This window comes from Nannospalax galili, unplaced genomic scaffold (assembly GCF_000622305.1).
Source record: "Nannospalax galili isolate Female #2095 unplaced genomic scaffold, S.galili_v1.0 scaffold102, whole genome shotgun sequence".
NCBI classification, from domain to species: Eukaryota; Metazoa; Chordata; class Mammalia; order Rodentia; family Spalacidae; genus Nannospalax; species Nannospalax galili.
Window position 1 is genome coordinate 4,368,454 of NW_008351958.1, and position 20,269 is coordinate 4,388,722.

General features: G+C 42.6%; 1 protein-coding gene and 1 non-coding gene across 2 annotated transcripts; one reads left to right on the plus strand and one right to left on the minus strand.

Moving 5' to 3' along the window:
* Window positions 1-3,082: 3,082 nt before the first annotated feature.
* On the plus strand, window positions 3,083-18,351 carry Tmem70 (transmembrane protein 70). The gene is made up of 3 exons (XM_008848897.3): window positions 3,083-3,393; window positions 5,894-5,999; window positions 17,504-18,351. The coding sequence occupies exons 1-3, from the start codon at window positions 3,217-3,219 to the stop codon at window positions 17,959-17,961; spliced, it is 741 nt and encodes a 246-aa protein (XP_008847119.1). The 5' UTR covers window positions 3,083-3,216; the 3' UTR covers window positions 17,962-18,351.
* On the minus strand, window positions 5,467-5,573 carry LOC115066928. Its single transcript, XR_003846369.1, has one exon. It is a non-coding gene; the product is annotated as a U6 spliceosomal RNA (small nuclear RNA).
* Window positions 18,352-20,269: the final 1,918 nt, after the last annotated feature.

Below are 20,269 nucleotides of genomic sequence, written 5' to 3' on the forward strand. Positions count from 1 at the left end.
AGACTAAAGGCGTGCACCACCACAATGGGCTATAGAATTCAAGTCTTTGAATATTCCCCCTAGAAAATTTTTGTTTTTAGGGACTGTAGAGATGATTCAGCAGTTAAGAGCATTGGCTGCTGATGAAGGGGACCTGGGTTCAGTTCCCAGCATCCACATGGCAGCTAACGACCATCTGGTAACTCCAGTTCCAGGGTATCTGACACCCTCTTCTAATTTCTCTGGACATTGCACAACATGGGTGTACTTACATGCATGCAGGCAATACACTCATATGCATAAAAATAAAAATATTCTTTTTTTTGTCTTTTTGAGACAGGGTCTCCCCGTAGTCCCAGCTGACTTGAACTCACTATGTAGACCAGGCTGGCCTTGAACTCACAGAGATCCACCTGCTTCTGCCTCCTGAGGTCTGGGACTAAAGGCGTGTGCCACCAAGTCCAGCAAATAATAAAGTATTCTTAAAAACATCTTGTTGGGGGCTGGAGAGATGGTTCAGTGGTTAAGAACACTGGCTGTTTTTGCTGAAGACCAGGGTGCAAATCCCAGCACCCACATGGCAGCTAACAACTGTCTGTAACTCCAGTTCCAGGGGATCCGACAGCCTCTTCTGTCCTCCTTGGGCATTCCACAACATGGGTGCACTTACCTTCATGCAGGCAATACACACATACACATAAAAACATCTTGTTAAGCCGGGCATGGTGGTGCATGCCTTTAATTCCAGCACTCTTTTTCTTCATTTTCCTAGTACTGACTGTTTTAAAACTAGTCAACCATTGGCCAGGTCTGATGGCACATGCCTTTAATCTCAGTACTTGGGAGGTAGACTTAAGCAGATCTCTCTTTGTGAGTTCAAGCTATCCTGGTCTACATAGTGAGACCCTGTCTCAGAAAACCTAAAAGGAAGAAAAGAAAAACTAGCAAACAGGGGAAGAGTTTTAGGAGGGACCCCAGCTGAAGGGTAAAAGACACAGTACTTAAGGATAAAAATGAATCAGACTTCTGTGCTTGCTCTAACTAATGCGACACACCCTTTTGCAAAAGATAAAGGCTTCCTTGCTGTGCTAGATAGCTTTAGTGTCAACTTGACACACCTATGTTGAGGGAGCCTCATTTGGGGAATTTCCTCCATGGACTGGCCTGTGGGGCATCTTCTTGATCATCGAGTTATGTGGGAGGGCCTAGCCCACTACAGGTTGTGCCACCCCCGGGGCAGGTGGGCCTATGTTGTATAAGAAAGCAGGTTGAGGCTGGGCGTGGTGGACGTCTTTAATCCCAGCACTCTGGAGGCAGAGGTAAGCAAATCGAGTTCAAGACCAGCCTGGTCTATGTAGTGAGTACCAGGCCAGCTGGGGCTACAGGGAGACCCTGTGCCGGTGCCAGCCGGCCAAAACGGACAGTACCTGAAAGGGGGAGTGAGGATTGAAAGAAAGAAAAGGAGACAGAAAAGATGTTTGGGAGGACTGACAGTGAATACTGCAGCTCCGGTTTATATCAGCTCTGCCTTTTTATACAGAAGAACTCAATTAGTTTACAACTGCTGTATTTCCCTACCTGTATCTGAGGGTCAAGGAGCAGTCAGATCAAAGGCTTCTTTGATCCTTTTGTTTACCACTATTGCCTCCAGGTCAGGTATTGTGAGGCTCTCCAGAAACACCTTCCTCCTGAATGGGCAGGTTAAGTACTGGTTTGCATGACACAAACTCAGTAAACAAGGCTGCCACAGCTCAATGATTAGCAGCTCCCGACAACCCTGTCTCAAAAAGACCAAAAACAGAGAAAGGTTGAACTGGGGCCAGAAGACCAAGCCAGTAAGCAGCTTTCCTCCAGCTCCTGCCTCCAGTTCCTGCCCTGGGTTTCTACCTTGGGCTCCCTCAGAGATGAACTGTGACCGGGGAGATGTAAGACAAATAAACCCTTTCCTCCCCAGGTTGGTAGTGGTCAGAGTGTTTTGTCACAGCAATGGAGAAACAAAATAGAACAACTTACCTAGTTGCTTTCACTGCATCTGAATGGTCTTTATTTTTTGGTAGTTTTGAGACAGGGGCTTCCTGTAGCCACAGCTGGCCTGGAACTCACTATGTAGACGGACTGGCTTCAGTCTCACAGAGCTCTACCTGCCTCTGCCTCCTGAGTGCTGGGATTAAAGAAGTGGGCCACCATGCCCTGCAATGATCAAGTGTCTTTTTGCATGTTATCAGTGGGGTCCTTGGACCTCAGATTTTCTTAAAAAATTTTTTTTTCATTATTTCTATTTTTTGTGTATGAGTGTATTGCCTACATGTATGTAAATGCACCCCAGTGCAATGCCCACGGAAGTCAGAAGGCATGGGACCCCTGCCTCTCGCAACAGGAGTTAGGAACAGTTGTTAGCTGTCATATAGATGCTGGGAACTGAACCCAGGTCCTCTGTAAAAGCAGCCAGTGCTTTTTACCCTGAGCCATTTCTCCTGCCCCTCAGATTAAAAAAAAATTATTTTTATTTTATGTGTATGTGTGTATTGCCTGCATGTAGGTAAGTGCACCTGTGTTGTGCAATGCCTGTGGAGGACAAAAGAGGCTGTCAGATCCCCTGGAACTGGAGTTACGGACAACAGTTAGCTGCCATGTGGGTGCTGGGATTTGAACGCGGGTCTTCGAGCCAGAACATCCACTGTTCTTAACCACTGAGCCCTCTCTCCAGACCCTCTGATTTTATTTCTAACAGTAATTAACACATGTGTGTATGGATTCGAGTATCGGGACAACTTTGAAATCAAATATGTATTACGAGAAAAAGTTCCATTTTCTTCTATCTCATTGGTTGAATTAAAATATCACTTCACACTATATAAATTGTGCTCCTTCTGGGCGAATAGGCTAGAATCATTTCCCCAAAGCCGATTTTAGGACTTTGAAAATGACGTCCATGAGAATAAAGAATTTAATTTGGCCGTCTGGGTTTTATCTTTTTCACACCACTCTCCCCTCTGTCCTTCCACAAGGTCCTTTCATAAGTAGGTCCTAAGCAGGGAGGTGGCGGATCCTGGGCTGCCCGGAAGCCAATGAGCGGGGCAGGTTGTTAGCTGGTGGTTTATTCTGCGCACGCGTAGGCTCCAAGGTGGCGGGGGTTCCCGCTTTAGTGGGCGGGGCCGCGCTACACGCCGCCGAGGGGCCCAAGTAGACTGGATTCAGGTTTTTGCGTCCTCAGCTGCCCATACATCGCGTGGCGGGATGCTGCTGCTGGCGGTGGGCGGCCGGTGGGCGGCGGGACTGCGGCTAGGCCGCGAGAGGACGGCGTGGTGTGCGGCTGCCGTGTTCCGAGGCCCGCGGACCGCTGTCTCGCGGGCGTTCTGCAGCAGGCCCCTGCAGCGAGCCGGGCTCCTTCTCCCGCGTCCCGCGCGATCTCAGGTCGGCCGAACTTGGGCAGTGGGCTTGGGTGCCGTGGAGCGGGCGCAGCGTGGGGCCTGGGGCCCGGGGGAGCCTCCGCGGCCACCCGGGGCGAACTGCGGCGAGCTCGAGGGCGAAGGAGCCCTCCCTGGGGCTCGCTGGAGCAGCCAGCCTCGGCCTTCTCCGCAGTGTGGGCTGGTAGTCCCTGGAGGAAACCACCTGCCTGGGAAAGGAGAGTCTCCTTTCCGGGGGTGGGTCAAGTCTAGCTGTTAGTGATGACAAATCTGAGTTCAGTTCCTTTTTTACGTGGAGCAGAAGCTCCGAAGGGTTCGTCTGGATGCAGCACCCAAAGACAGAGCCGGAAGAAACCCGTGTAATCTCTGAGTTACATTTTTTTTTTTCCTTCATTTGTCTCTATTTTGAGGAAGTCCTGTGATCCCAGCGGGAAAGGTGGTGTATGGATGTTAATCCTTTCATTTGAATACGAAGAAACGTCCTAGTTCTGCATTATAAAGTGTCAGAAGTAATAATCCTAGTTGAAACTATAAATGTCCTTAGTGTGAAATTGGAATCTTAAATTTCACTATAAAGGCATGCTTTTTACCTTTTTAAGTGTGGGGACTGTGAAATTTCATTTTCAGGTAAGTGGGGAACTCTTCCTGTTTCCATGAAATTTCAAGCAAATTTTTTTCTTTTTGTTTTTTAAAAAAAATTTTACATGTATGACTATTTTTCAGCATGCAAGTGCATATTGTGCTAGGAGTTAAACCTGGGCCCTCTCAAAGAACAGCAAGTGTTCTTAATCACTGAGACATCTCTCCAGCCCCAAAAGGTTTTTGTTATTTTTAAATTTTTTAATTTAAGTGTATGAGTGTATTGCCTGTATGTATGTAAGTGCACCCATGTCGTGCAATGCCTAGGATGTCAGAAGAGGGCATCAGATCCCTTGGAACTGGCGTTACTGACAGTTGTTAACCACTATGTGGGTGCTGGCAGTTGAATCTGGGTCCTCTGCAAGATCAGCCAGTGCTCTTAGCCATTGAACCATCTCTCCAGCCCCCATTTCTTGTTTTTTTCTTTTTCTTTTTTTTTTTTTTTTAAAAAGGCAGTGTATGGTGATACTCTTAAAATCCCAGTGTTTAGAGACCCCTATCTTCAAAACAAAAAAACAGGGTGAAAGGTATTTATAAGGTCTGCAGGGAAATAGTTGCTGTCTCCTTTATGAAAAGAATGGAAAGCTAGGTGTGGTGGCTCCTGCCTTTAATCCCAGCACTGGGGAGGCAGAGGCAGGCAGATCTCTGTGAGTTCAAGGCCAGCCTGGTCTACATAGTGAGTTCCAGGCCAGCTGGGGGTACAGGAGATCCTGTCCCAAAAAGACCAAAGAAAAAGTGGAAGAGCCCCCCCCCCCCCGCAAATAAAAGTGAAAAAGTTAAATATAGCCTCAGTTTGAAGTGTTTTGTTTAGATTGTTGTGTTAAAATTTTTATTGTGTGTGTTTTCCTGCAGGTATGTAAGTGCACCCATGTTGTGTGTTGGCCACGGAGGCCAAACAAGGGCATTGGAGCCCCAGGAACTGGAGTCACGTGTAATTGTAAGCTGCCATGTGGGTGCTGGGAATTGAACCAGGGTCTTGGTGCAAGAGCAACCTTTTTAGTGCTCTTAACTGCTGAGCCATCTCTTCAACCCCTGTATTTTAAGTTATTTGTACATGTGTAGTGTATGTATGTGTGTCTGTGTACATGCATGTGGAGACCAGAGATCAACATTGTGATGTTGAGTGTCTTCCTTTATTCTCAACCTTATTTACCTTTTTATTTGTTTTTTTTGAGCATTTTTGTTTTGTTTTGTTTTGTTGTTGTTTTCAATCAGGGTCTCGAAAACCTAAGAGATCTGCTGGCCACTGCTTCTTAAGTGCTCTGCCTCATCCTTATTTTTAAGAGACAGAGTCTATCACTGAACCCAGAATTCTCCAATTGACTATACTGCCTGCCCATCTAGTCCTAGGGATTCTTTGGATTATTTGAGAAAATTATTTATGTCACCTAGTAACAAGTTCTCTTCATTATATTTTTTTTTTGTGTGTGTGTGTTTTGAAAAAAATATGGAACGCTTAATGAATTTGCGTGTCATTCTTGCGCAGGGGCCATGCTAATCTTCTCTGTATCATTCCAATTTTAGTGTATGTGCTGCTGAAGCGAGCACCTGTTCATTATATTTTTAAACATAAACTTTAGGTCTGGAGCAATGGCCCAGCAGTTAAGAGCACTGGCTGCTCTTACAGATGACCTTGTTTAGGTTCCCAGCACCCACATAGTGCCTCATAACTGTCTAAACTCCAGTTCCAGGGGATCTGACAATCTCTTCTGGGTTTCTTGGGCACCAGGCGTGCATGTGGTACACATATATATGAGGTAAAACACTTGTATTTATTTACATACATAAATCTTAAAATTTATTGAAGAATTAAGATTTGTTCAAAATACAAGTTACTGTGTAGTCATAATGGTTTCTTGTTTCAACAGATACCTATTTGTTGGGAAAGATGTGTTCGATGCTTATATACACAACTTGACAAACCAGAAGATGGAAGACTGATATATACTGGGAATCTGGCCCGTTCTGTATTTGGTGGGTAATTAAAAGTTAGGGTATTTCCTTATTTGTTTTTTCTTTTAAACGTAATAAATATTTTTGGGGGGTTGGAGAGATGACTTAATGGTTAAGAGTACTTACTGCTCTTCCAGAGGACCTGAGTTTGATTCCCAGCACCCACAGGGCAGCTAACAACTATAACTCTAGTTTCAGGGGAATCCAGCTCCCTCTTCTGACCTCCTTGGGCATCGCATGACACGGGTACACTTACATACATGCAGGCAATACATTCATACGCATAAAAGTAAAAAAATATTTAAAAATATAATAAACATTTTTACACGTTACCTATGGTATTAGCATCTCTTAATTTTAACACATAAGGAAAACTTTTTTTTTTCCTTGAAGCTTGTTGGTACCATTTAGAGGTTGAGACTTGTGTTTTTGAGAGATTTTACAAGATGTTTGAAGGCTATATTACAGTTTTATAATCTTAAAGCTGGACGTTGAAGTTTCCTTCCATTCTTCGGTCACTTGGAATATTTAACAGAAAATTAAAATGTTTGCATATTTGAGGAAAAGTGGAAGTATATTGTTATGATTTGAACTATCCCCCGCATGCTCGTGTGTTAAATTAAGCCTAGATCTCTAGCTGGTAGCATTATTCTGGGAGGCTCTGGGAATCGTAAGAGAAGGGACCTTGCTCTAGGAAGTAGGTCACTGGGGGTGAGTTCTTGGGGGCAGGGCTGTCTTGCCTGGCTTCTTTCAGACCTGTTTCTGCTTCTTGTCTACCATGAAGAAGGTCTTCCACTATACCTACTTTTTGCTGTGATGTTTTGCCCAAGTGCATGGGGCCAAGCAACCGAGGCCTGAAATCTCTGAAATCAAGAGTCAAAGTAACTCCTTTTAAAGTTGCATTTTTCCAGGATTTGGTCACAGCAATAGAAAAGCTATGACCAAAAGCCTGACTAATACAAATATTTCTTAAAAGTGATTGTTTTGGGGGAATAGAATAGGGGAACTTTCTGTTTTACTTTTTGTGGTTTGTTTTTCAGACAGGGTATTGCAGGCTAGTCTTGAACTGGCAATACTGCCTTAGTGTCCTAGTTTGTTTCTTCATTGTTGTGACAAAACACTCTGACCACTACCAACTTGGGGAGGAAAGGCTTTATTCAGCTTACATCTCTCAGGTCACAGTATTATCAGGGAGCCCAAGGTAGGAACTCAGGGCAGGAACCTGGAGGCAGGAGCTGGAGCACAGGCCATGGAGGAATGCTGCTTACTGGCTTGCCCCCATGGCCCCTGCTCAGCCTGCTTTCTTATGCAACACAAACCCACTTGCCCAGGGGTGGCACCACCCACAGTGGGCTGGGCCCTCCCTCCAACATCACTCAACAGTCAAGAAGGTGCCCCATGGACATGGCCACAGGCCAGTCCAATGAAGGCAATTCCCCAATTGAGGCTCCCTTAACCCAGGTGTGTCAAGTTGATACTAAAGCTATCCAGCACACTTAGCCCCCCCATGCTGTATTCACAGACTTGTGTTACTATATCTGGCTTTAATTTTACTTTATATTTCTAAATTTGACATTTAATTGAGCATAGGGCTGGCAGTGTAGTTCAGTGATAGAACAGTTGCCTAGAACTTGCAGTCCCTGGGTTTAGTTCTGAGCATTGGGAAAAATATATAATGCTTTTATATTTCTTTTTATTTTACTTATTTTTCATTAGTTTTTTTTCTTTTTTTTATTTGTTTTTAGTGAATTTTGTGTATTTCATACAGAACATCTCAAACATTCTTTTTTTCATTTTTTTTTTTTTTTCCCGGTCTTTTTGAGACAGGGTCTCCCTGTAGCCCCAGCTATTCTGGAACTCACTCTGTAGACCAAACTGGCCTTGAACTCACAGAGATCCACCTGCCTCTGCCTCCCGAGTGCTGGGATTAAAGGTGTATGCCACCATGCCCAGTGACATTCTTATACCCTTGTCCCCACTGGCCCCCTCCCACAGTTCTCCCATTGGAGTCCATATACTCTGTCATTCCTATTAAGGCCCACTATGTCAAGTCCGTGTCCACAGATGTTCCCCAGTGCAACTCTGTCCACTGAGATCTCAGCTTATCTAGAGTCTCTTGTTTTAGGAAGATCAGCTCTTCTTCACCTAGCAACAGTTGCCATCAAAGGCTATGGCAATAGCCTGAGTAATTTTGGGAGTCTCTTGGACTACCCTGGCCAACAACTCAAAGGAAGATTTCTCCTGTCTGGCACTGTTTCTTGTTATGTAGCCTTTAGCTATACACATGGACCTATGTAGAGATAACGTACGTGTAATTTGTCATTAGGTTATTGCACTAATATGATTCCCTCTGGCTTTTTAAAACTAGGCATTGTTTATCTCTCCTCTCTCTCTACTGTCAAATCCTTCCACCACAATTTCCCCATTTAAAGTGTCCCCATTTTCCCCATTTCTTCCTTGATAATACCAGTCTCCTATGGTCCCACCTCTCTTGAGCTCCTTTTTTTACCTTTATCCCTTAGGTTCCTTGTACAACCTTCCCTCCCCCCTCCCATTTTAATAGCCCCATTTTTTATCCATTTCTCCCTTAGTGACACTTGTTCCCTACTGTTCTCTCTCAGGTTCTTTCCTTTTACCTCCCTGGCCTTGAACTCACGAATCTGCCTGCCTCTGCTTCTTGAGTGCTGGAGTTAAAGGCCTGCACTACCGCACCCAGATAATTTTTTATTATTTTTATTTTCTGTGTATGAGTATATTGCTTTCATGTGTATAAGTGCACCCATGTTGTGCAATGCCCGAGGAGGTCAGAAGAGAGTGTCAGATCCCCTGGAACTAGAGTTACTGACAGTTGTTAGCTGCCATGTGGGTGCTGGGACTCAAACCCAGGTTTTCTGCAGGAGCAGCTGGTGCTCTTAACTGCTGAGCCGTCCCCAATGCTTTTATGGTTCCAAAATATGTAAGTTGTAAATTTTTGTCGGGTCATCTTAGAATTTGTAAAAGACATTTATGTAATGATTTTTCCAGGTGGTAGAGGGTTAGTGTGGAGAAGGAAAAGACAGTGTATTAAATAGGTTCACGTTTAAAGCATTTTCCTTACTTTGGTTATGGTTTATTTAGTATTTAGTAAAGGTCAGAAGAACTTAGTGAGGTTATGTGATTTGTTCTAAGTTCCCAGAAGTTACATTTTATTTTAATAACATAAAAGTATAATCAGAAATATTTGGAAGATTGCTTTATCACCAAATATGTCCATAAGATTTCAGTACTTACATTTGGATTTGATCACATTGGTGTGAAATGTTTCTGTAACATTGTTATGGAAACTGGTTTGATTCTTAAGTGTATGGCATTAACTTATGCTTAAAATACAGTTTTAGCTATTTACACTTGGAATAAAGACTGCTTATTCTAGTAACTATAAAATTCCCATTTAGTGGTTATATTAATCAGTTTGAGGTGGTTAGAAATTTCTTCACAAGTCATTACAAGAGTTAAAATAGGGGACTGGAGAGATGGCTCAGCAGTTAAGGTACTGATGCCTCTAGCAGAGCACTGGGGTTCGATTCCAAGCCCCACATGGCAGCTAATAACCATCCATAACTCCAGTTTCAGGGGAATTTGATGTGTTCTTCTGACCTTCACAGGCACTGCATGACATAGGTGTACTTACATACATTTAGGCAATACACTCATAAACAGGAAAAAAAAAATAGTTGAAATATAGAAAGTTTGTTGATGGCCAGGCATGGTGGCACATGTCTTTAATCCCAGGACTTGGGAGGCAGAGGCAGGCAGATCTTTTTGAGTTTGAGGCCGGCCTGGTCTATATAGTGAGTTCTAGGACAGCTGGAGCTACAGGGAAACCCTGTCTCAAAAAAAAAGTTTGTTGATTTATGTTTATTCTCACCTGACTCTTCCTGTAAAAGAGAAAATAGGGATTAATTTTTGTATCAATAGGTTATATAAGGTTTGTGGGAAGACTATAATTATGGTATTAAACTTCTACAATTAAAACTTGTAGAGGAGTTTAATGTTTAAATTCTAATAGTTAATAGAAAGTCATTGAGTCAGGGATTAGTATTATTTTCCATGGAATATAATACTCAGGGAAAAACATGAAGATAATTTTATCGTTCTTGGAGGTTCTCCAAACTACCACGTGGGTAGACATAGCTGTTTAATTCAGCAACATATAAATACAGGTACCATATTTGAAAGGTATTGTGTTGAGGCATTATGTTAGGGATACTGCTTAAACGGTGTTGCAGAATCTTAAAGTCTGGTAGGAGAGAAAGGATGAATATCCCATAATAATCATATTTGCAATATTAGCGATTGATATGAGTTCAGAGGCAGATTCTATTTTTCAGGTTGAGGAAAGGGGCAAAACAGAAAGCTGCATCAAGATGCCATGTCGGGCTGGAGAAATGGCTCAGTGGTTAAGATCACTGTCTGCTCTTGCAGAGGACCCTGCTCTTTCCCAGCACCCACATGGAGGCTAACAACCACCCAAACTCCACTTCCAGGGACATCTGATGCCCTCTTCTGGCCTATTTGGGCATTGCATGCATGTAGTGCACTTACATACATGCTGGCAAAACTCATAAAATTAAAAAAATAATAAATAAATTTATTTTTAAAAAAGCTGGTGGTGGTGCACACACATTTACATAATGAGTTCCAGGATACCTGGTACTACAGGGAGACCCTGTCTCAAAAAGATACCCCCCCCCCGAAAAAAAAAATGGCAGTTCAGAGGCTGGAAAGATGGCTCAGTGGTTAAGGGTGCTGGTTCAGCTTGCTGAGGACTTCAGTTTAGTTCCTAGCACCCATTTCAGGTGGCTGAAACAACTGCCTGCAGCTCCAGTTTCAAGGGATCTTACACCATCTCCCCTCCTTGGGCACCTGCATACATGTGGTACACACTCACACAAATGCATACACAGTGAAAAAAAATGCCAGACAGGGTGGCGTATGCCTTTAACTCCAGCACTCGGGAGGCCACCCTGGTCTACATAGTGAGTTCAGGCCAGCTGGGGCTACAGGGAGAACTTGTCTTGGAATGACCACCACCACCACCAACAAAAAGATGGTGTTTCATTTAGGTCTTGTAGAATGAGGATGAATGAAATGAGTTTGAATATGAGGCGATGTGAAAGATCATCCCCAGGTGAAGTAGTTAGTATAAGCAAAGGTAGGAAGAAGGTTGGTATAATGGTTTATATTGATTGTGAACTTGAAAGGATCTAGAATCACTGAAGAGACAAGCCTCTGGGCATACCTGTGTGGGGTTATCTAAAGGTTGATTGAGGTGGGAAGATCCACCTTTTGTGTGGGTTTTATCATTCCACATTGTTGGGGTTCTGGGCTGAATAAAAAAAGCTAGCAGCGGGCAGGCGGGTGGGTGGAGCGGGGAAGCTAGCAAAGCCCAGAGAATGTTTAGAAAATAGCAATTATTTCATCTCAGGCAGTTAAGCATGTATATTTATTAGTTTCTTTTTAGTAACAATATAATTTTTTTTTTTCTTTTTTGAGACAGGATCTCCCTGTATCCTCAGCTGAGAGATTCCCCTGCCTCTGCCTCCCAAGTGCTGGGACTAGAGACGTGCGCCACCATGGCCAGCTACAATTCTTTTCTTTTTTGTTGAGACATTATGAATCCCTGGCTGTCCTGGAACTCACCATGTAGACCAGGCTGGCCTTGAACTCACAGAGATCCACTTGTCTCTGCCTCCCAAAGTGCTGGGATTAAAAGGGTGTACCCCCATTCCTAGTTTAGAAACATTTTTTCACAGTTCTGGAGGCTAGAAGTGTAAAATCAAGATATGTGCAGGACCATGTTCTCTTGAAGGCTCTAGGAAGAATTCTGACCTCTTCTAGTTTCTGAGGGCTCCTAGAAATCCTTAGTGTCCCTGGACTTGTGGCTGTTTTTATTGTGATTGATGATTGGTCTTCATATGGCAGCTTTCTCTTTGTCTCTTTTTTTATTTTTATATTTTATTTATTATTTTTATTTTATGTGTATGCCTATATTGTCTGCATGTAGGTAAGTGCACCAGTGTTGTGCAATGCCTGCAGAAAACAGAAGAGGCTCTTGGATCCTCTGGAACTGGAGTTGCGGACAGTTGTTAGCTGCCATGTGGGTGCTAGGATTCGAACCTGGGTCTTCTGCAAGAACAGTCACTGTTTTTAACCACTGAGCCATCTCCCTAGCCCCTTCGTCTCTTTATTTTTTATGTCCTTATAAGGACACTCATTGAATTTAGAGCCCACCTTAATTCAGCATCTCATCTTATTCTTTAGATCTGCAAAGATCTTATTTCTAAAAAAGGCTATGTTCTGAAGTTCTAGTTAGATATCAGTTTTAGGGGACACTATTTAACTCAGTACATTGTGACAAAAGTAACAGAAAAAAGAGATTTTGAAAGGGGTGTGGAGGGTTTTATATAGGCGGCAACTTGGACCCCCTTTGTCCCATGCATACTGATAGTATAGCAAACACCTGTGGGAAGAGGACAGGAACTATTTTTAAATTACTGGCAGGATAATTAAGCTTTTTGCTAACAACAGAGTATGAGGGTGTCTGCTTAGCTTCAGCTTCGTGTACAGTAAGTTGTCAAACTTTGGTTTTTATCAGTTTGGGGGAAAGCAGTAATGCTACTTTTAATTACATTTCTTATGAATGAGATTTTGTATCAATTTTTCTGTTAAAGGTTCATATGCATATGCATATTTGCCCTTAAAATAGAAGGATTTTTGGTCATCTCATATTCTGCAAACCTTTTACATGTTGGAAGATAATTAGTTCCTTGTGGTGTAAACTGAAAATACTTATTCTAGAGACAAGATCTCATGTAGCCCAGGCTGGCCTCAAGCTTGATACTTTGGTGAGGCTGGCCTCTCAAAATGCTGAGATTACAGATGTATGCACCATGCCTGGCTATTTTCCGTTTCTTTTTCTTTTTTGAGACAGGGTCTCCCTGTAGCCCCAGCTAGCCTGGAACTTGCTATGTAGACCAGGCTGGCCTCCATCTCAGAGATAATGCATACCTCTGCTCTAAGTACTGGGACTCAAAGCGTGCACCACCACATCCGACTCTTTCTTGGATTTTTAAAAATATTTTATTATTTTTATTTTATGTGTATGTGTGTATTGCCTGCATGTAGGTAAGTGTACTCATGTCGTGAAATGCTTGCAGAAGACAGAAGAGACTGTCAGATCCCCTGGAACTGGAGTTAAGGACAGTTAGTTGCCATGTGGGTGCTGGGATTCGAACCTGGGTGTTCTGCAAGAACAGTGTTCTTAACTGCTGCGCTATCTCTCCAGCCCATTTCTTGGATTTTAAAAAATATTTTTCTTTTTTAGTATGTGTATGTGTGTGGGGCATGATTTGTTCAGGTGCCCTCAGGTGAGAGGCAGTGGATCCCCCTGGAGTTGGATTTGCAGGTGGTTTTGAGCCACTTATTCTTGGTGCTGGGAATCAAACTCATGGTCTCTGGAAGAGCAGTACATGTTCTTAACTACTGAATCATCTGTCCAGCCCTCTGTTTTTGTTTTTATTTCTATTTATTTATTTATTTATTTATTTATTTATTTATTTATTTATTATTTATTTTTTGGTCTTTTTGAGACATGGTCTCCTTGTAATCATAGGCTGGCCTGGAACTCACTATGTAGACCAGGCTGGCCTGATTTCACAGAGATCCACCTGCCTCTGCCTCTTGGTAAAGTGCTGGGATTAAAGGCGTGTGCCACCATACCCTGCCCTTTCTTTTTTTTTTTTTTTGTTTTTTTTTGATACAGGATATCTCATGTTGTCCAGGCTTGCCTCAGACTTGGTTTGTTGCTGAGGCTGTCCTTGGCCTCTGACCCTCTTGCCTCTACCTTATGGGATTACATGTTTGTGCCATCATGCCCTGCTTTGTTTCTGTATTTTGGGTCATATCTAGAACTTTCCCATTCCAGATTATAAAGGACTTTATGGACATCTTATACCACTGTGATTTTTTTTTTTTCACATTTAAGTCTTAGAACTCTGAATTTTTCATGGTATATGGTATAAATAATAGAGTTTTATCATTCATTTTCTTTTTTTGGTCTTTTTCAGACAGTCTCCCTGTATCCCCAACTGTCCTGGAACTCACTATGTAGACCAGGCTGGCCTCAAACTCACAGAGATCTGCCTGCCTCTACCTCCTGAGTGCTGGGATTAAAGGCATGTGCCATTATTCCTTTCTCTTGAATGTTACCATTTTCTATGTCCAGTTTTCCTAACACCACTTACTAAAAAGTTAATTTTTTCTTGATTTTAGATTATATCTTTATTCTGCATTAAATTTCAGTATGCGCTGGGCATGGAATGCACCAAGCCTGGTGGTGCACACTTTTAATCCCAGCGCTCAGTTGGCAGAGGCATGGGGAGCTCTGTGAGTTTGCAGCTAGCCTGGTCTACATAGTGAGTTCCAGGCCAACAGGAGCTACAAGGAGACCCTGTTTCAAAAAGACCAAAAAAATTAAAAAAATAAAATAAAATAATAAATTGCAATATGCAGTTGGTTGTATTTATGGGGTTTCCATTTTGTGCCAATGATTTATCTCTCTTTTGGAGGGTGTTTCTCTTTGAGACAGAGTCTCTCTGTAGTCCCAGCTGGCCTGAACTCCCTAAGTAGACCAAGGTGGCCTTGAACTCAGAGATCTGCCTCCCTCTACCTCCTGAGTACTGGGATTAAAGGTGTTCACCACCATGCCTGGCTGATTTCTTTCTTTCTTTCTTTTTTTTTTTTTTAAGGATTTTATTTATTTATTTATTTATTTATTTATTTATTTATTTATTTATTTTGTGCCTGCCTGTTTTACCTGCATTATATGTAAATGCACCATGTGTGTACAGTGCCCATGGAGGCCAGAAGAGGGTGTTGGATTCCCTTGGAGTTACAGTTGTAAATAGCCATGTGGGTGCTGGGAACTGAACCCAGGTCCTCTGCAAGAGCAGCAAGTGTTCTTAACTGCTGAACCATTTTTTCAGCTTCTCCCTCTTCGTTTTGCTGTGACTGGCCTGGAACTTTCCTGTATGGACTGGGCTGGCATCAGACTCACAGGGATCCACCTGCCTGTGCCTCTTAGTACTGGAATTAAAGGCATGCACCACTAGGTGCATTTATATGTGCACAAATAGTGTATTTGTGGACCAGTGCCACACTATTTTATAATCTTATTACATTATAATATCTAAGAGGGCTAAGTTTCACCTCATTGGCTTTTTTTCTCCTTTTGTTTTCTTAAGTATACTTCATAATGAACTCGTTTAGCATATCATCTTGTATTTTTCCAAGTAGATGATAAAGTATTTTACTTGTTTTACTTTTTGAGACACGGTATTGCTATATAGCCTAGGCTGACCTTGAACTCAAAATCCTCTTGTCTCAGCCTCATGAAAAGTCAAATTGCTTAGGTTTGAATTCCAACCTGACTACTTGTTAACTGTGTGACATTTTGTACAAGAGCTTTACCCCCCCCCCCATGTGTGTGTCAGAGATATCAGTTGTCTTTCTCTGTTGTTCTTGTTCTTGTTACATTCGTTGCTATGATGAAACATTGACTCAAAGCAACTTAGGGGAGGAATGTGTTTATTTCAGCCTATGTAAATTACAGTCTTTCACTGAAGGAAGTCAGAGTAGGAACTCAAGAACCTGAAGCTGAAGCCTTGGAGAAATGCTACTTGCTGGTTAACTCACCCATAGACTCAGGCTTAGCTAGCTTTCTTAAACAGCCCTGGACCATCTGCCCAGGGAATGGTGCCACCCACAGTAAGCTGGAACTTTCAGTTAACAGTCAAGACAGTCCACCACAGACATGTCCATAGGCCAGTTGATCTGGGAAGTTCTTCAATTGAGACTCCCTTCTCGGGTGACTCTCTATGTCAAGTTGATGGGCTAAAGCTAACTAGGGTAGCTCTCTACCTTATTATTTTTAAATTTCTTATTTTGTACTAATGAAGGTTTTGCCTGTATGCACGTAAGCACACCAGTGTTGTGCAGTGTAAGGAGGCCAGAAGATGGCATTGGGTCCTCTGGAATTGGAGTCACAGCTGGTTGTTAGCCACCATGTAGGTGCTGGGAACTGAGCACAAATGCTTTCCAAGAACAGCCAGTGCTGTAAACCATTGCCATCTCTCTAGCCCCTCTACCTTATTTTTTGAGATAGGATCTCTCACTGAACCTGGAGATTGTCATTTTGGTTAGAATAGCAGGTTATCAAGCCACCATGATCTGCCTGTTCCTCTTCAGCTTTGGGTTTATAGACATATACTACCATGCCCAGCTTTTATTTGGATGTTGAGGATCTGACCTTGGGTTCTCATGCCTGTACAGCAAGAGCTTTAATGACCAAACAGTTCCTCCAACCCCCTTATTTGAGATAAGGTCTCACTGTATGCATAGGCTGACCTGGACCTCACATATAGCTCAGGCTGGCCTCGAACTTAATGGTAATCCTCCTACTCCTACCTTTTGAGTACTGGGATTATAGGCATGAACCACTCAGCTTCTATTCTCATTTTTTACTTTATTTTAAATATTTTGGCAGTGCTGAGGATCAACCTAGAGCTGCTGAGTAAGTACTCCCCTATACCTATTCTTTTTTTTCCTTTCCCTTCCCCGCCCCCTTTCTGCTCCCCCCCTTTCTCTTTTTTGGCTTTTTCAGAAAGGGCCTCACTATGTGGCCCAGACTGACCTGAAACTTGTGATCCTTCTGCCTTACATTCTCATTTTTAATTTATTTTTGGTTTTTTTGACACAAGGTCTCTCTGTAACCCCAGCTGACTTGTAACTTGCTTTGTAGACCAGGCTGGCCTTCATCCCACAGAGATTCGCCTGCCTCTGCCTCCCAAGGGCTGGTGTTAAAGGTGTACACCACCACACCTGACTGTTTTCATTTTTTTAAATGGAGCTATGATGATAATTCTACATCTCATAGTGCCTTTCTTTGGATTTAATGAATAGAATAAGTAAATAGGAGCCTGGCATATAATAAACACTTTCTTTTGATTTTGTTGTTGATGGTTTAATATTTGCTATATTAGCTTTGTCATCACTGTGACCAAGACCCAAGAAAACAGCGTCGTGGAGGAAAGATATATTTAGGCTCATGGATTTAGGGTGTTTGTGCCATGGTTGCTTGGCCCCATGCACTAAGCAGGACATGAGGGTGGGAGGAGCAGGTGGCAGAAGAGCTGCTTTACCTCAGGGCACGCAGGAAGCAGAGACAGTAAGGAGCCAGGACAAGATAACTTTTTCCTGTCCCTACTGACCTGCATATTCCAGCTAAATTCTGTCTCCTAAGGTTTCCAAAACTTCCCCAAATCCTGCCATGGTCTAGGGGACAAGTCTTCAACATGTGAGACTTTGGGGGGTTGTTTCCTATTCAAACCATAACAATGACAAGAAGAAAAAAAATGATGGAAGAATTACTAGTGTAGATTGATTGTTTTGTAAAATTTAAAATGATTCCTTTTTTTTTCCTTTAGGTGTGAAATGTTTCTCTTATTCTACAAGTGTTATCAGCCTTGCATTTTTACCATACTTATTTTCACAAAGTAATATTACGTTTGGAAGTCTGCCTTTGCAAATCTTATTTTATGGGATTGTAGGATGCTTCACAGTGATCACCCCTGTGCTGCTTCACTTCGTTACGAAGGGTTATGTTATTCGGTTGTACCATGAGGCCACAACTGACACTTACAAAGCCATTACTTACAATGTCATGCTTTCGGAAACCAGCACAGTGTTTCACCAGAATGACGTGAAGATTCCAGACAGCACACATCTATTTACCACCTTTTATGCTAATACAAAATCACTGTTAGTCAATCCAGTGCTCTTTCCAGACCCTGAAGACTTTAACCATCTAATGGGTTATGACAAACCATTCACTTTTGATGTAGAAGAAACCATTGAAAAGAAACAGCATGAGGTTGAGAAATGAGCCTGTTCTTTGCACTTAAATGTGACGTATATTTCAGTGTACAATAAGATGGCTTTATTTTGTTATTGTTAGTGAAAGATAATTAAAAATGATTTAAGGCTTGGGGATGTAGCCACGTTGGTAGAGTACTTGTCATGCATGAAGTCTTGGGCTTGATCCTCATCACCATGTGAACTGGTATGGTTGTGCATACCTACAATCCCGCGTTTGGGAAGTGAAGGCAGGAAGATCAGAAGTTTGAGATCATCCTTGGCTACATAGTAAATTTGAAGTCAGCCTGGACTACATGAGACTGTTATCTCAGAAACAAGCAAAAAGTTTAAACTATCAAGCACAGCTTCTAATTAACTTTCAGATAATGATGTTCCTGTGCAATAAAATATGTTTAAGAACAAATGTGTTTCTGTTTAAAAGGTGAATATTCATGGGTATTCTAGTATATGTATGGGCAATGCAAGTGTGGTTGCCTCTGAACTGAGGACTGGATGTTAGAAACAGTAAGACAAGTTTTTCCTTGTGTTTGGATTTTTCTAAGTGTATGAATATTCTTACCCTGTTTAAAAATACTGGAGAAATGACTTAGTATTGGTCAAGAGCACTGTATTAGTCACTTTTCTGTTGCTGTGATAGAAACACAGACCAAAACAACTTATAGAAGTTATGGTTCCAGAGGAATTACAGTCCGTTGTGGTGTGGAGGCATGGTGGCAGAGGTGGCTGGAGGAGGAGTGGAAGCTAAGCTCTACATCTTTAATTAAGCAGGCACAGCAAGCAACTCCGGCCAGGCTTAAGAACTCTCCAAACAACCCCCCAGTGATGTCCGTCCTCCAGCATAGCCACACTTTCTAAGACTTCCCAAAACAGCACCACCAAATGGGGACAAAATGCCAAATACTTGGAGCCTATGGGGGACATTCTCATTCAAACAGACCTCAAGTGGTGCTGTCCACAGATGCTGGCAGAACCAGTGAAGCGACAACTCCCAACTCCAAAATATCCACAAGTTCCATCTGCACTGGAGGGTAGGGTGCAAATGTCCCCTAGTTACAACCCAGCAGCCTCTATTTCTCTTGTCTCAGGCCTTTTAAATTCCTTACCAGTCAGGAAAAGGGGCAAGTTTGAGCCTGCCTCATTTCTTGGAGACACAAAGCTTTTTCTTTTTAAAATTGTTTTCTTATTGCTGGGCGTGGTGGTGCACGCCTTTAATCCCAGCACTCTGGAGCTGGAGGCAGAGGCAGGCGGATCTCTTGAGTTCGATGGCAGCCTGGTCTACAAAGTGAGTTCCAGGCCAGCTGGGGCTACCGGGAAACCCTGTCTCAAAAAGACCAAATAAATTTTTCTGTTTTTTAAAATATTTTATTTTGGGGGGCTGGAGAGAGAGCTCAGCGGTTAAGAGCACTGACTGCTTTTGCAGAGGACCTGGGTTCAATTCCTAGCACCTACATGGTGGCTACGAACTGTTCTTAACTCCAGTTCTAGGGGAATCTGAAGCCCTCTTAAGATGCCCGGCATTGCATGACACGGGTATACTCACATACATGCAGGCAATACACACATAAAATATTAAAAACATGCCTGCATGTAAGTAAGTGCACCCATGTCGTGCAATGCCCATGGAGGACAGAAGAGGCTGTTGGATCCCCTGGAACTGGGCAGTTGTTAGCTGCCATGTGGGTGCTGGGATTTGAACCCAGGTCTTCTGCAAGAACAGGCATGTTCTTAACCACTGAGCCATCTCTCTGGCCCACAAAGCTTTTTCTTTTGGCAAAAAGTAATGTCACAGTTTCTCAGTTGATACCAACGTCCTGACTTTAGTCAGGTGAAGCTGATCCTAATTTCTGACCCTTGGAACCATAAGACAATATATTCACATTGTTTTCAGTTCTTTCCGGCTGCAACAGGGAACTGGTAAACTCATCTTTGGTCAGTGAAACCTTCTTCAAATTGGCAGTGTTCCTGGCTCATCTTGTACATTTTCTGTCCTATACCTGGAATCAACATTTTATTTTTCTAAGAAATTCTGCTTCCTTTTTTGGAAAATGGTATTTTAAGACCTTGAGAAGGTATTTGAGTGTTTTGCTAATTTGTTTGCTTTCTGGCTCTCATCTTTTGTTTCATATTTGTTTATACATACCAGGGATTGATCCTGGGGCCTTGCTGAGTTCTATCTCCAGCATTTAAATTTTTTTTTATGTACATGAGTGTTTTGCCTGCATGTATGTAAGTGCACCCATGTTGTGAAGTGCCACAAGAGGGCATCGGATACCCTGGAACTGGAGTTGCAGACATGTTAGCCACCATATGGCTTC

Excerpts from the sequence above, each read along its gene's own strand:
- Tmem70 (XM_008848897.3), top strand. The coding sequence starts at position 3,217 with ATGCTGCTGCTGGCGGTGGGCGGCCGGTGGGCGGCGGGACTGCGGCTA. Across the intron at positions 3,394-5,893 it reads CGCGTCCCGCGCGATCTCAG|ATACCTATTTGTTGGGAAAG; the intron begins GTCGGCCGAACT and ends TTGTTTCAACAG. Across the intron at positions 6,000-17,503 it reads TCTGGCCCGTTCTGTATTTG|GTGTGAAATGTTTCTCTTAT; the intron begins GTGGGTAATTAA and ends TTTTTCCTTTAG.